Source organism: Pavona decussata, unplaced genomic scaffold (assembly GCF_977016875.1).
Source record: "Pavona decussata unplaced genomic scaffold, jaPavDecu1.1 SCAFFOLD_64, whole genome shotgun sequence".
Taxonomy (NCBI): Eukaryota; Metazoa; Cnidaria; class Anthozoa; order Scleractinia; family Agariciidae; genus Pavona; species Pavona decussata.
Window position 1 is genome coordinate 974018 of NW_028145484.1, and position 13636 is coordinate 987653.

A 13636-nucleotide genomic window follows, 5' to 3' on the forward strand; every position below is an offset into this window, starting at 1 on the left:
TATTGAATTGAACACATGTACTTTGAACCTACTTACTCCTGTATTGAAGGTTTCTTCCGCGCCGGCGATTCGCGAGTTTGTTTTCATTATTATTTTGTTTTACCCACCGTCGCGTCCATTGCAAATGACACTTATAAATACTCCGCTGACGTAAATAGTTTGGAATTTTCAGTTTCGATACGCCAGGAAACTCCGCTACTGTCAAGGGTCTAACTATTACGCAAATTGCCTGAAGGAGTCACGCTGCATTACGCTGCATTATTTGTCGGTGTTTTCGGACTGTAACTCATACGGAGTTTGCAAGCCATTTGCTTTGAGATGGAGTAATAAACCCCCGTTTATACTGCTCCCCCCAAGAACTTTCTCAAGACTGAAGCCGTTCATTCAGGTATTGTATGTTGTATGTAAAGCTTATAGGCTCATGACGGTACAACTTGCCAGTTTCAGTATAGAATTATTTGGAAAACTCCCTGGCGTTGAATTTTATTCAGTGTATTTGCGGCATAAAGAAAGTTCCCAGGGCTGTCACAAAAGGTTAATTTAGAGTTTTGCATCCTCTAATGAGGAAAACTGGGGCTTCATTGCTCCAAGGCAGAACTTACAGCCCTGTCGTCTTTAAACGTCGCCTGACCTTCGAGGAACTAAAATGCTGTCGAAGCAAAGTTTCAAGCCGAGGAAGGCCTTTGAGCTTCGTGTACGATTCACCGGCAAACATTTCGCAATCCTGAGCACCCAATTGTATGAATCCTGAAAGAGTAGGTGTTTATTTTCATGTAATTATTCTGTTACGCAAAATAAAACGGAAGCTCGTGTACTTTTAAGTGTTTGCATGCGCACACAATTTCGTCTTTATCTTGCAAACTTAGACTAACTCTTAATACAATTGCTCATCCGCCGGGAGCTGCGTTATTACAAGTCTTGAAACTGTTTAACAACGGTAGGTTATGATTGAAATTAATGCAAAGAACTGAAAGACAAGTTCAACTGGAAGGTGTTTTAAAAGATTACTGAGTTAGTTTTACATGACCCAGTAATGATAATGACTTGGATTGTTTGCAATAAACTGTGAATGACACGGACAAATTTGATTGGAATAATCTGGCTTAGTTTACTAGGCTCTCAGTGTGTGTTGTTTCATTATATGGCCCCTCCTCTCCCTTGTACAACGTGTTTAAGCATGCGCATTCCCATCGGACATCTGGGCTCCGTTCAGGTCGTTTCACTTGTCTGAAACCACTTAAAGATTGAACCCACTTATCTAACACTTGTCTGGTCTTGATCTGAGATAAAAAGGGAACTTTGACTCATGTTTGTTGGTTTGATATTGGCTACATTCGGGACTATGAATAATTAAAATGTGTATTGTGTTGAGTTATGGGCAAGACTCTGTTAGCTAAAACCATCCTGATCACTCTTAACATTAACTCATATCACTAGAGACCAAAATAAGATGAGAAAATGCTCTTGTAAGGACATTTTTGCACGTCCAATAATCTGCATTGATGACACTAAACAAGAGCCACAGAGCTAATTTTAGCTGACCGACTTTCCGCTATTTCTATTTATTTAATGCCTGTGTTGTATCCTGAATTGTTTCGGGGCTTTGGGTCGTGACTGTTGATTTGACGCAGAACAAAACAGGCAAGACGTAACACCAAACAAACTGTTTTTTCTTTAGAAAGCAGACGAAATTTGGAGACATAAAGGGTATTTCAAAAAGTGGGGCAATGATTTAGTCAGCAAATTAAGACAATCAAAAGATTACAGTTTCAATTTCAATCTATACTTCGAGTCTCAAGCACAAATCCGGGTGGTTATGCATCACTTCCACTTAAAGAGTTATTATCCTCTTAGACATTTGACAGCTTTATGGCTTATTTTCAAATTGGCTGCCTTTTCACTTAGAACTCTCTTTGTTTTACGCACGCCATCCGTGCCACACAGAGCCTACATGCTGTGAGAAAATGCTGATTGGTTTTGTATTGGTCACGTTAATCTTGAAATCGCAAAAAGATCTTAGTCTTTACTTTGTCATGTAAATTGCTTTCACTAACATTTGGTTGAAATTTGAAACGTGGACTAAAAGCGAGGAAAGTTATGATTTGTTAAAATACGCAGTGGACCTTGCCATGGTTTTCAACGACATCTTCGTAAGGGCGCAAACACGTCTCGGCAACAGCACAGTAGATGAAAGGGATTATGGGATTAACTTACTAGCTTACCATAGCAACAGTATAACCTGTTAAAAACAGGTGGCTAAGAACCCCTTTGAAAAACTTGCAGCTGATCACGGTGCCATAAATAAATGGGGGTCACAAAGCTTGTTTTTAAATTGTAACCACTTAAGGCTAAAAAACAGGGTTTTTTTTTTTGTAATTAGGTTATGCTTTTAATTGTAAGCTATTAAGTCAGGAAAATGACCATGACTTGTTTCCCAATGATCAGGTATATCGTTGTATCAATTGACAAAAAGTGGTGGTGTTCATCTCAAAATATAAATGCTGGGAACTGCTGTGAGAGACCTTAAAGGGACAGTATCACGCTATTTTTAGTAACACATCGAAAATCGGAAAAACGCTATTCGGTTGATAGCAGCCAAGATATAATGACAAAATTGCATTAAAAGACTATCAGAATGCAAAGAAACTATCCAAGGATATTTTCGCCGGCAGATGACCAAGATAGAGAGGGGTTCAAATTTGAAAACGTCCGCCAATTTCGCTGTTGTAACGCACTAAAAATCGCCGGTTGTAGTATATTTTGGTTTAACCTTTCGTCTTAGAAGCACTATTAATTTTTCTTTAAATTAGCGATTGAGAATTAATTAACGCAGTGTTCAAAGTTTAAGATTACCGACCGGATACCTTCGAGAGTCGTTTTTAAGCCAAAAAATATTTTGAGGCCAAATTAAACATACCTACCACGGTCTTTTTGAGATATGTTTATTAATATGGGTTATTTCTCGTGGGCTCTTCCCTGTTTCCCCCCCCCCCCCCCTGAAGCCCTCAATGTAGGCTTGATGACACGGTTCTGCTGCGACCGCGGAACAAAGAGAACAGATTTCTAGACGTCTCCAGATTTTTGTACTCCGGGGGTTGACAGGTATGCGCTTGTGTTCGTTTTGCGTATCGTGTATGGCGAAATATAAGAAAGAAAAGAGTCCGTGGTTGAAAACTAAGAAGAAAACTGGTCCTAAGAAAAAGAAGAAGAATGTTTCCGATGGAGGATGGCGAAAAACTCTTGCCGAAACCGCATAAGCGCGTAGCGAATAAGCCCAGGTACTATAATCGATATATCGAGTTCTTTGAGGCCCTTTCCCTCCCCACATATTCTGCTCAACGCTGGCCTCCAGGTTGAGGGTGAAAATATCTCCATCAAGCCTGCAAAGCAGAAAAACTCGGATATTACACTGCAAGCTTGCGACGGCAATTTATTCGCATTCATAATGGTATATATAAATAGTCCTTCAACGTACCCCAGTGACCGCATTTCTGCCTGCAGCTGTTCTTTCGGATCGATGGGGCTCACCGTCGAGGACACTGCAGTTTTCCTTTACTTCGAGGAAATTTTTCTGCCCGGCATTTCGCGAGAAACTCGAGAAATTCTGACTGGTAATAGAGCTGCAGTCACGCACTCAACTTTTCCGGCGCGACACCAGTAATCTCAGGGGACTCAGCAGTAGGTCTCCTGTAATTCTATTGGCTTTCGACGTCGGCGGCATCCCACAGTGTTGAAATATGGCATAGCAAGGGCGTGAAATGTTTGTAAACCTTTAGAAGCGAAAAAAACCTACTTCGTTTTTACGCGAGTGTGCTTCCTTTAAAGTTATATATACGATACACGGATTTCACGGATTGCCTTGAAATTTGGCCCGACAATCTAAGGGGCGCTTGACCAGTGATTTAAAGGTATGAATCGAGACGTGCGCGTCAGTTTGAATTAATAATTCAAAATGTCAAAAAGTGGGTTTTTGTCACAATTTCTCTGGTATCATTGGTTTCAGTTAATTCAAGACCAGTTGCATCCCTGAGTATCATTTGTAGCACATGTTAATACGAGATGGTGCTGAAGCCTTATCGAGACGAAGAATTAAATTACTTCAAGTTTTCATCCCTCGTATTAAATGAATTCCCCAAAGCGTTACGTCAGACTTTCAGAACCATGTGGGACAACACCTTTGGACATCGCCCTGGATACCAGCTCTGGGATGACTCCATTGCTGTGAGAAATCTGTTTGTGTCTTCAGAGGGTGGTACAACCAGAGTTCCTACACACCAGTCTTACAATGAATGGGATTGCACCGCCTTATTCCAGGCAACCATCTTTGCACAGTCCTTTGCTTTACCAGATAGCTCAGGTCGCCATAGGACACTCACTGATTTGTATGTAAAGCCCCGTGGAGTACTTCCGAGAAGTGTCCATGCATCCGTTGTGAGCCCGGTTGGAGACAATGCTGAAACATTTGCACTTGCGATTGATCAACTTCGACTTCTGAGAAATGTACTTTGCCATTCGCCAAGCTCAGAGATGGACAAAATAACATTTGACCAACGTGTGCAACATGCTAAAGATGCATTCAAAGCTCTCGGAGTTACGACGGCTGTGATTGATGCTGTCGGAAGTTTGACCGAGTTGGACTTTCCAACAAATGAAGTCCATAAATTGGAACAAGGTATCAGAGAGGAGACTCGAAAGTACATGATGTTTCTTGAGGGTATAACAGGAGACATCAACGATTTAAAAGCATTAGGAACTGATATAAAGGTGAACCTGAAAAGCGATATAGCTGATAAAAGAGACATCGCAACGTTGGAACAAAAGATTAACGAGCTAAGATTGGCGCAAGATGCGCTCGTTGCTCAATTGAAAACTTCAGGTAAGGACGCAAATATTTTGTCTGATAATATAGACGTCGATGGTGATAAAAACTTTAAAGGAATATTTTGATGAAAAGTTTAAGATACGGTCAAACCTCACCTAAGTTACGAATACTTGTATAATCCGGACATCCCATTATACTACAGACAGTTTAATTTTCCCCCTAGAATGGAAACCCAAACTCACATAACCACTCCTGCTCGTAAAGTCAAGGCTAAACGTAGCTTCAATAATGTTTTATTTGCCGATTAGACAACGCTGAGAACGTTTATCACCCAATGTTAAAGAAGAAAGTGTAACAGCGTCTTTAACTAGGATATTGGGAATCCATGAATTTTTGTGTTGTTTTTAATGTCGAAATTAATGATACTTTTATATATTTTACCGAACCAAATAACGAAAAAGATATTCAGTAAAACTCTTTCTGTTGTTGAAGATGTTAATTGTTTTTGCTCAGATTCGAAAGGGAACTGACCCCTTGGTCTGTTTGTTTCGTGTCATGAGTAGTGTTCGCTAAAACTGACTTTAAACAAGTCAACCAGGTTCACTTCAAAGGTCGGGGGAGTGTCAATGGTATTATAGAGCACGCTAAATTTAAAGGAGTGATTTAATTCCCTCAATTATAAAAAATAATTAAGGCGACTAAACCTATACCCTCCGAACAGATCAGCAAGCGTTAGATTTTGGAAAGACCCTGTTTGGACTGATTGGAGAAGACGGCGCAAGCCCAGCTGATAGTTACCGTTCACGCGGAATCACACAACATCAGCTTGGTGACTACACCTCTACTCTCCAGTCACGACAGCACGCCTTAGATGTTAGAAGGAAACGGCTTGAAGAAGAACTAGAAAGCATTGGTAATAGTTACCATTCGCTTGGCATCGAACAAAATCAGGTTTGTGACTACACCTCTGCTCTTCAGTCACTCCAGCACGCGTTGGATATTAGAAAACAACTGTTTGGAGAAGAACATGCAAGCACAGCTGACAGTTACTATTTACTCGGGATAACACAACACCAGCTTGGTGACTACAGCTCTGCTCTCAATTTAAAGCAGCACGCGTTAGACGTTAGAAGAAAGCTGTTTGGGGAAGAACATGCAAAAACAGCTGACAGTTACTATTCACTCGGTATCACACAATACATGATTGGTGACTACACGTCTGCGATCCAGTTAGACCGGAACGCGCTCGATGTTAGAAGAAAACTGTTTGGAGAAGAACATGCAAGCACAGCCGATAGTTACCATTCACTGGGGATCACACAGCATCAGCTTGGTGACTACACCTCTGCACTTCGGTCACACAAGCAGGCGTTACATATTAGAACAAAACGGTTTGGAAAAGAACATGTAAGCACAGCTGACAGCTACTATTCACTCGGGATCACACAACACCGATTTGGTGACTACAGCTCTGCTCTCCAGTCCCACCAGCACGCGTTAGACGTTAGACAAAAACTATTTGGAGAAGAATATGTAAGCACAGCTGATAGTTACTATGCCCTCGGGGTCACACAATACATGCTCGGTGACTACACCTCTGCTTTCCAGTCGGACCAGCACGCGTTAGATGTTAGGAAAAAACTGTTTGGCGAAGAACATGCAAGGACAGCTGATAGTTACCATTCACTCGGGATCACACAACATCAGCTTGATGACTACACTTCTGCTCTTCATTCAAAACAGCACGCTTCCGCTCTTCGAAGAAAACTGTTCGGGGAAGAACATGCAAGCACAGCTGATAGTAATTATTCACTCGGGATCACACAGCATCAGCTTGGTGACTACATCTCTGCTCGCCAGTCACACCAGCACGCGTTAGATGTTAGAAGAAAACTGTTTGGAGAAGAACATGCAAGCACTGCTGATAGTAACTATTCACTCGGAATCACACAACATCAGCTTGGTGACTACACCTCTGCTCTCCAGTCACACCAGCACGCGTTAGATGTTAGAAGAAAGTTGTTTGGAGAAGAACATGCAAAAACTGCTGATAGCTACTTTTCACTTGGGATCACACAATACAAGCTTGGTGAATACACCTCCGCTGTTCAGTTAGACCAGAAGGCGTTAGATGTTAGGAGGAAACTGTTTGGAGAAGAACATCCAAGCACAGCTGATAGTTACTATGCACTCGGGAACACACAGCACCAACTTGGTGAGTACACCTCTGCTCTCCAGTCACACCAGCACGCGTTAGATGTTAGAAGAAAGCTGCTTGGAGAAGAAGATGCAAGCATAGCTGATAGTTACCATTCACTAGCGAACACACAGTATCAGCTTGGTGACTTCACCTCTGCTCTCCAGTCAGACCAGCACGCGTTAGACGTTAGGAGGAAACTGTTTGGAGAAGAACACCTAAGCACCGCTCATAGCTATTATGCACTCGGCGTCACACAACATCAGCTTGGTGACCACACTTCTGCTCTCCAGTCACACCAGCAAGCTTTCGATCTTCGACGAAAACTGTTTGGAGAAGAAAATGCTAACACAGCAAAGAATTACCATTCACTCGCCGACAAACGACGTTTCCAAGATGACTACACCTCTGTTCAACAGACACAACAGTGCGCCTTAGATGTTAGAAGAAAATTGTTTCAAGATGAACGTGCAAAAACAGCTGATAGTTATCATTTATTCGGCATCACACAACATCAGCTTGGTGACTACAGCTCCGCCCTCCAGTCACACCAGCACGCTTTAGATGTTAGAAGGAATCTGTTTGGAGAAGAACATGTAGAGACAGCGGAAAGTTACCATTTACTCGGGATCACACAGCACCAGCTTGGTGACTACAGCTCTGCTCTCCAGTCACACCAGCACGCGTTAGATGTTAGAACAAAACTGTTTGGAGAAGAACATGCAAGCACAGCTAATAGTTACCATTTACTCGGAGACACACATTATCAGCTCGGCGACTACACCTCTGCTCTCCAGTCACACCAGCACGCGTTAGATGTTAGAATAAGACTGTTTGGAGAAGAAAATGTAAACACCGCTGATAGTTACTATTCACACGGGATCACACAACACCAGCTTGGTGACTTCACATCTGCTTTCCAGACTCACCAGCGCGCGTTAGATGTTAGAAGGAAACTGTTTGGAGAAGAACATGTAAAAACCGCTGACAGTTATTATTCACTTGGAATCACACAACTCCAGCTTGGTGACTACACCTCTGCTCTCCAGTCACACCAGCACGCGTTAGATGTAAGACGAATACTGCTTGGAGAAGAACATACAAGCACAGCTGATAGTTACCATTCACTCGGGGACACACAATATCAGCTTGGTGACTATACCTCTGCTCTCCAGTCAGACCAGCATGCGTTAGATGTTAGAAGGAAACTGTTTGGAGAAGAACATGCAAGCACAGCTGATAGTTACCATTCACTCGGGGACACACAATATCAGCTTGCTGACTACACCTCTGCTCTCCGGTCACACCAGCACGCGTTAGATGTTAGAAGAAAACTGTTTGGAGAAGAAAATGTAAATACCGCTGATAGTTACTATTTACTTGGAATCACGCAACTTCAGCTTGGTGACTACACCTCTGCTCTCCAGTCACACAAGCACGCGTTAGATGTAAGACGAATACTGCTTGGAGAAGAACATTTAAGCACAGCTGATAGCTACCATTCACTCGGGGACACACAATATCAGCTTGGTGAGTACACCTCTGCTCTTTATGCACACCAGTGTGCCTTTGATGTTAGAAAAAAACTTTTAGGAGAAGAACATTCAAGCACAGCCAATAGGTACTATACCCTGGGAATCACACAACACCAGCTTGGTGACTACACCTCTGCTCTGCAGTCAGACCAGTACGCCTTAAATGTTAGAAGGAAACTGTTTGGAGAAGAACATTCAAGCACAGCTGATAGTTATTATGCACTCGGGAGTACACAACATAAGCTTGGTAACTACACTTCTGCTCTTCAGGCACATCAGTGTGCCTTAGATGTTAGAAAAAAACTGTTAGGAGAAGACCATGCGAACACAGCTGATAGTTATCATTCTCTAGGGATAACACAATACCAGCTCGGTGACTACACCTCTGCTCTAGAGTCACACCAGCGCGCGTTAGATGTTAGAAGAAAACTGTTCAGAGAAGAACATGCAAGCACAGCCAATAGTTACTATAACCTTGGGATCACACAATACCAGCTTGGTGACTACACCTCTGCTCTGCAGTCAGACCAGTACGCCTTAAATGTTAGAAGGAAACTGTTTGGAGAAGAACATTCAAGCACAGCTGATAGTTATTATGCACTCGGGAGTACACAACATAAGGTTTGTAACTACACCTCTGCTCTTCAGGCAAACCAGTGCGCCTTAGATGTTAGAAAAAAACTGTTAGGAGAAGAACATGGAAACACAGCTAATAGCTATCATTTACTAGGGATAACACAATACCAGCTCGGTGACTACACCTCTGCTCTAGCGTCACACCAGCGCGCGTTAGATGTTAGAAGAAAACTGTTTAGCGAAGAACATGCAAGCACAGCCAATAGTTACTATACTCTGGGGATCACACAACACCAGCTTGGTGACTACACCTCTGCTCTGCAGTCAGGCCAGTGCGCCTTAGATGTTAGAAAAAAACTGTTAGGAGAAGAACATGAAAACACAGCTGATAGCTATCATTCACTAGGGATAACACAATACCAGCTCGGTGACTACACCTCTGCTCTAGAGTCACACAACCACGCGTTAGTTGTCAGAAGAACACTGTTTGGTGAAGAACATGCAAGCACAGCTGATAGTTATTATGCACTCGGGGACACACAATATCAGCTTGGTGACTACAGCTCTGCTGTCAAATCACTCCAACAAGCGCTAAATGTCAGAAAGAAACTGTTTGGAGAAGAACATCCAAGCACAGCTGACAGTTACCATGCACTCGAGATCGCACAAAACCAGCTTGGTGACCATACGTCTGCTCTCCAGTCAGGTAAACGCGCGTTAGATATAAGAAGGAAACTGAAACTGGTTAGAGAAGAACACGCAAAGACAGCTCATTAGATTTACTCGGGATCACACAACATGAGCTCGGTGACAACAGCTGTGCTCAGTTCCAGTCGTACCACAGAGATGTTAGAAGAAAACTGTTTAAAGATGGACATGCAAAAAGAACTGATAGTTATTATTTATTCGGAATCACACATCATCAGCTTGTTGTCCATAGCGACCGCTCTCCAATAATGCCAGCACGCATTAGATGTCAGAAGGAATCTATTTCCACAGTTATTTTAAAACATGCAGACACAGCTCATAGTTACCATTCCCTCTGAAACACACAGCACCAGCTTGCTGACTACACCTGTGCTCTCCAGTAACACCAGCACGTGTTAGATGTTAGAAGAAAACTGTTTGGAGAAGAAAATGTAAACACCGCTGACAGTTACTATTCACTTGGAATCACGCAACTTCAGCTTGATGACTACACCTCTCCTCTCCAGTCAGACCAGCACGCGTTAGATGTTAGAAGAAAACCGTTTGAGGAAGACCATTGAAGGGCAGCTGATAGTTATTATAATTATACACTTGGGATCACACAACAGCAGCTTCATAACTATACCTCTTCTGTCCAGTCACACCAGTACGCCTTAGATGTTAGGAAAAACTGTTTCTGGAAGAACATGTTTGTTCACACAAATATGCAAGAACAGCTGATAGTTACCTCTGCTCTATAGTCAGACCAGCACGCACTAGATCTCAGAAGAAAACTGTTTTTGGAAGAACATGCAATCGCAGCTAATAGTTACTATTCACTCCGGATCACACAACACCAGCTTGGTGACTACAGCTCTGCTCTCAAGTCATGTAAGCGCGCGTTTATTGATAGAAGAAAACTGCGACTGTTTGGAGAAGAACACGCAAGTCGTTGACTACAGCTTTGCTCAGTTTCAATGAGACCAGCACGTGTTAGATGTTGGAAGCAAACTGCTTAAAGATGAACATGCAAAAACAGCTAATAGTTATTATTTATTCGGCATTAAACAACATCAGCTTGGTGACTACAGCTCTGCTCTCAAGTCATGTAAGCGCCCGTTTATTGATAGAAGAAAACTGCGACTGTTTGGAGAAGAACACGCAAGTCGTTCACTACAGCTTTGCTCAGTTTTAATGAGACCAGCACGTGTTAGATGTTGGAAGCAAACTGCGTAAAGATGAACATGCAAAAACAGCTAATAGTTATTATTTATTCGGCATTAAACAACATCAGCTTGGTGACTATAGCTCCGCTCTCAAGTCACACCAGCACGTATAAGATTTCAGAAGGGAACTGTCACTCTCGATCGGGATCACACAGCATCAGCTTGGTGACTACAGCTCTGCTTTCCATTCACACCAGCACGCGTTATAGATGTAAGAAGATAGAAGATAGTTACTATTTACTCTGGATAACACAACACCAGCTTGATGACTACACCTCCCTGCCTTCTAGTCACACCAGCACGCATTAGATGTTAAAACGAAACTATCTCGCGAAAAACATGCCGGCACATCTGATAGTTACCATTCACTCGGGGACACGCAATATCTGCTTTGTGACTACACCTCTGCTCTCCAGTCACACCAGCACGCGTTAGATATTAAGAGCTATTCTCCAGGAAAGTGAAGCAAAGTTGGAAATGAAAAATTTTAAACCCCCTTCATTTTTTGTGTGGAGGTAGGTTACCTGGAGGGATGAACAAAAACAGCCATATTTGGATCGGAAGGTGCGTCGTTGCCATGGAAATCGCACTTGATCACGTCGGCCTGGGGTCTATGTTTTGACCGAAAAATTCACTCTCAAATAGTAAAAATAAACGAGTCTGGTTCTCGAGTGCATGTGAACCAATTCAAATGAAATTCATGCAGATGGTAGAACCACCCTCCCAGTTTATAAAATTTGCTGTTCGAGTATTTTGGGTTCTATAATCAAGAAGACAATGTTCGTATTACTATGTTGCCTGTCAGCCATTTTGACAAGAAGGAAAAACAAGCACAACCATATTCGTTATTTCTCCGAAAGTACTCTTTCCACATAAACCAAATTAGCAGCAGGGCTTACATAGATATTGAAGTTTATAAATGTTATAAAATCTATTTGGGGAAACTTATATTCTGGCCATGGGTGTTGAAGACATCCGAGGCAAGTTGCAAAGAATTGCAAAATTGGAAATGTTGAGGTCTCCAGTATTTGGTTCAAACAGGCTTTAGATAGAGAATATCAGCTTCAGAGGTTTTTTCATTCATCTTATCTGTTATCTACATCTGATTGATTAGGTTTTGGCCAACGAATTTGATGAAATATAAATTAAAACAAAGCCCACCTTGCAACTTTTGGGAATTTCTTAAGGATGCTTTTGTCGTATAGGATGGGTCATCTCCTCAGTTCGCTCGCTCCATTTTCTTGACCAAATCTTGCACAGACTCTAGCGGAAAGGACAAATCTAACTGGCTAGCCCCGCTGAACATCTACTTTTAGATCAAAGATGATGATGGATTAACCCGAATAAAGAACGGTCGAACAGGTCAAACACAGTCATGTGTCGAGTATCGAAATAATTCATCAATACAACCCATCCAGGAAGTTAAATAGATGCATCAAGATCACAGCTGAGCAAATGCATGTCTGCGACGATTCTGAATAAAGTCCTTGGCTAAATCGAGCCGTACATTCCGTGGTGCATGGTTGAGAAGCGAAGAAATCGTTGTTTACGACCTGTTTACGACCAAACGTATGTAGACCGGACATGCGAGTAGCAAAACTGCTGACCGGATGCAGTTTTAAATGCGATATACGCGCTTTTTGTTTGTTTGTTTGTTTTTGTAGCTTCGGCTAATTGTCGCAATGGCATTATCTCTTCTTTGAATATTTTCGGTACGATATATCCTTGATAGGGGGATAAAAGGACGACTTTTGATCCGCATTTATGACTGTTTTACAGTGGTGAATAAAGAGGACAAAATAAAAGCGCTTCACTGATCGTTTTACGCAACCACATAAGCCGCTTATGTGTCCTGGGTTTGTTTGTTTGTTTGTTTGGTTTTATTTTAATAGGCCATTTTCATTATGACGTCACGCGCGCAAAGGCTTGTGGTAGTTGTAGTAAAGTGGACGCGAATTACGCGCTAAAATTAAAATTAACAACAACAACAATGGCTTCTTCTCAAGCGTGTAACAAGAAGAAAAGAATAAATTTAACTGAGAATGATGTCCCTGGGGCTTCCTTTAAAAACAAAGAGCCAGAACTTTATCACAACGATCAATTAAGGCGATGGTTGAAGTGCCGAGGTGCTTCAACAAGCGGAAACCGAAGCCAACTGCTGCAGAGGTAAGCGCTAAATTATAAACATTATAAAAATATTTGATTCGCTCGATGGCGAAAGATATCGCGCCTAAACACCGTCTTTCCTTTTTTGCATTGCAACTAGAGTAAAGAGTTATCAGAGCTCTGGATTTGACAAGATTTTAGATCCTGATGGAGGAATTTATCTTCGGAGAATACGTCTCGAATGTGAAATGTGAACACAACCAGACGAGCCGCAAAGAATCGAGTGGCCAACAGATGGCTGGACTTTATCGTTGGAACAAATGCCAGAATTCTAACATTGCTATATATTTGCCCATTTAGCCGGAGAAATTGCAAAAGATTCCACCAAATTTAGACGAGGGGCTTTCAAAAGTAAGCGGGAAGGTTACGCATTGTTCAAGGCCGGCCACGTACAAAAAGTAAAGTCCAACGCAACATCACAAGAACA

The 13636-nt window shown here is 42.1% G+C and overlaps 1 protein-coding gene and 1 pseudogene across 2 annotated transcripts in view; both read left to right on the plus strand.

Moving 5' to 3' along the window:
• The window catches only part of LOC146478304 (uncharacterized), a 172558-nt pseudogene that overhangs the window by 77936 nt on the left and 80986 nt on the right, over window positions 1-13636 (plus strand). The window lies entirely within an intron of this gene.
• LOC146478306 (uncharacterized) lies at window positions 296-9943 on the plus strand. The gene is made up of 3 exons (XM_085111849.1): window positions 296-388; window positions 4004-4876; window positions 5544-9943. The coding sequence occupies exons 2-3, from the start codon at window positions 4060-4062 to the stop codon at window positions 9905-9907; spliced, it is 5181 nt and encodes a 1726-aa protein (XP_084967975.1). The 5' UTR covers window positions 296-388; window positions 4004-4059; the 3' UTR covers window positions 9908-9943.

What these genes read in the sequence shown, in the direction of transcription:
- LOC146478306 (XM_085111849.1), top strand. Translation starts at nt 4,060, where the DNA reads ATGGTGCTGAAGCCTTATCGAGACGAAGAATTAAATTACTTCAAGTTT. An exon ending in TGCTCAATTGAAAACTTCAG is followed by an intron (nt 4,877 to 5,543) that starts GTAAGGACGCAA and finishes CCCTCCGAACAG; the next exon opens with ATCAGCAAGCGTTAGATTTT.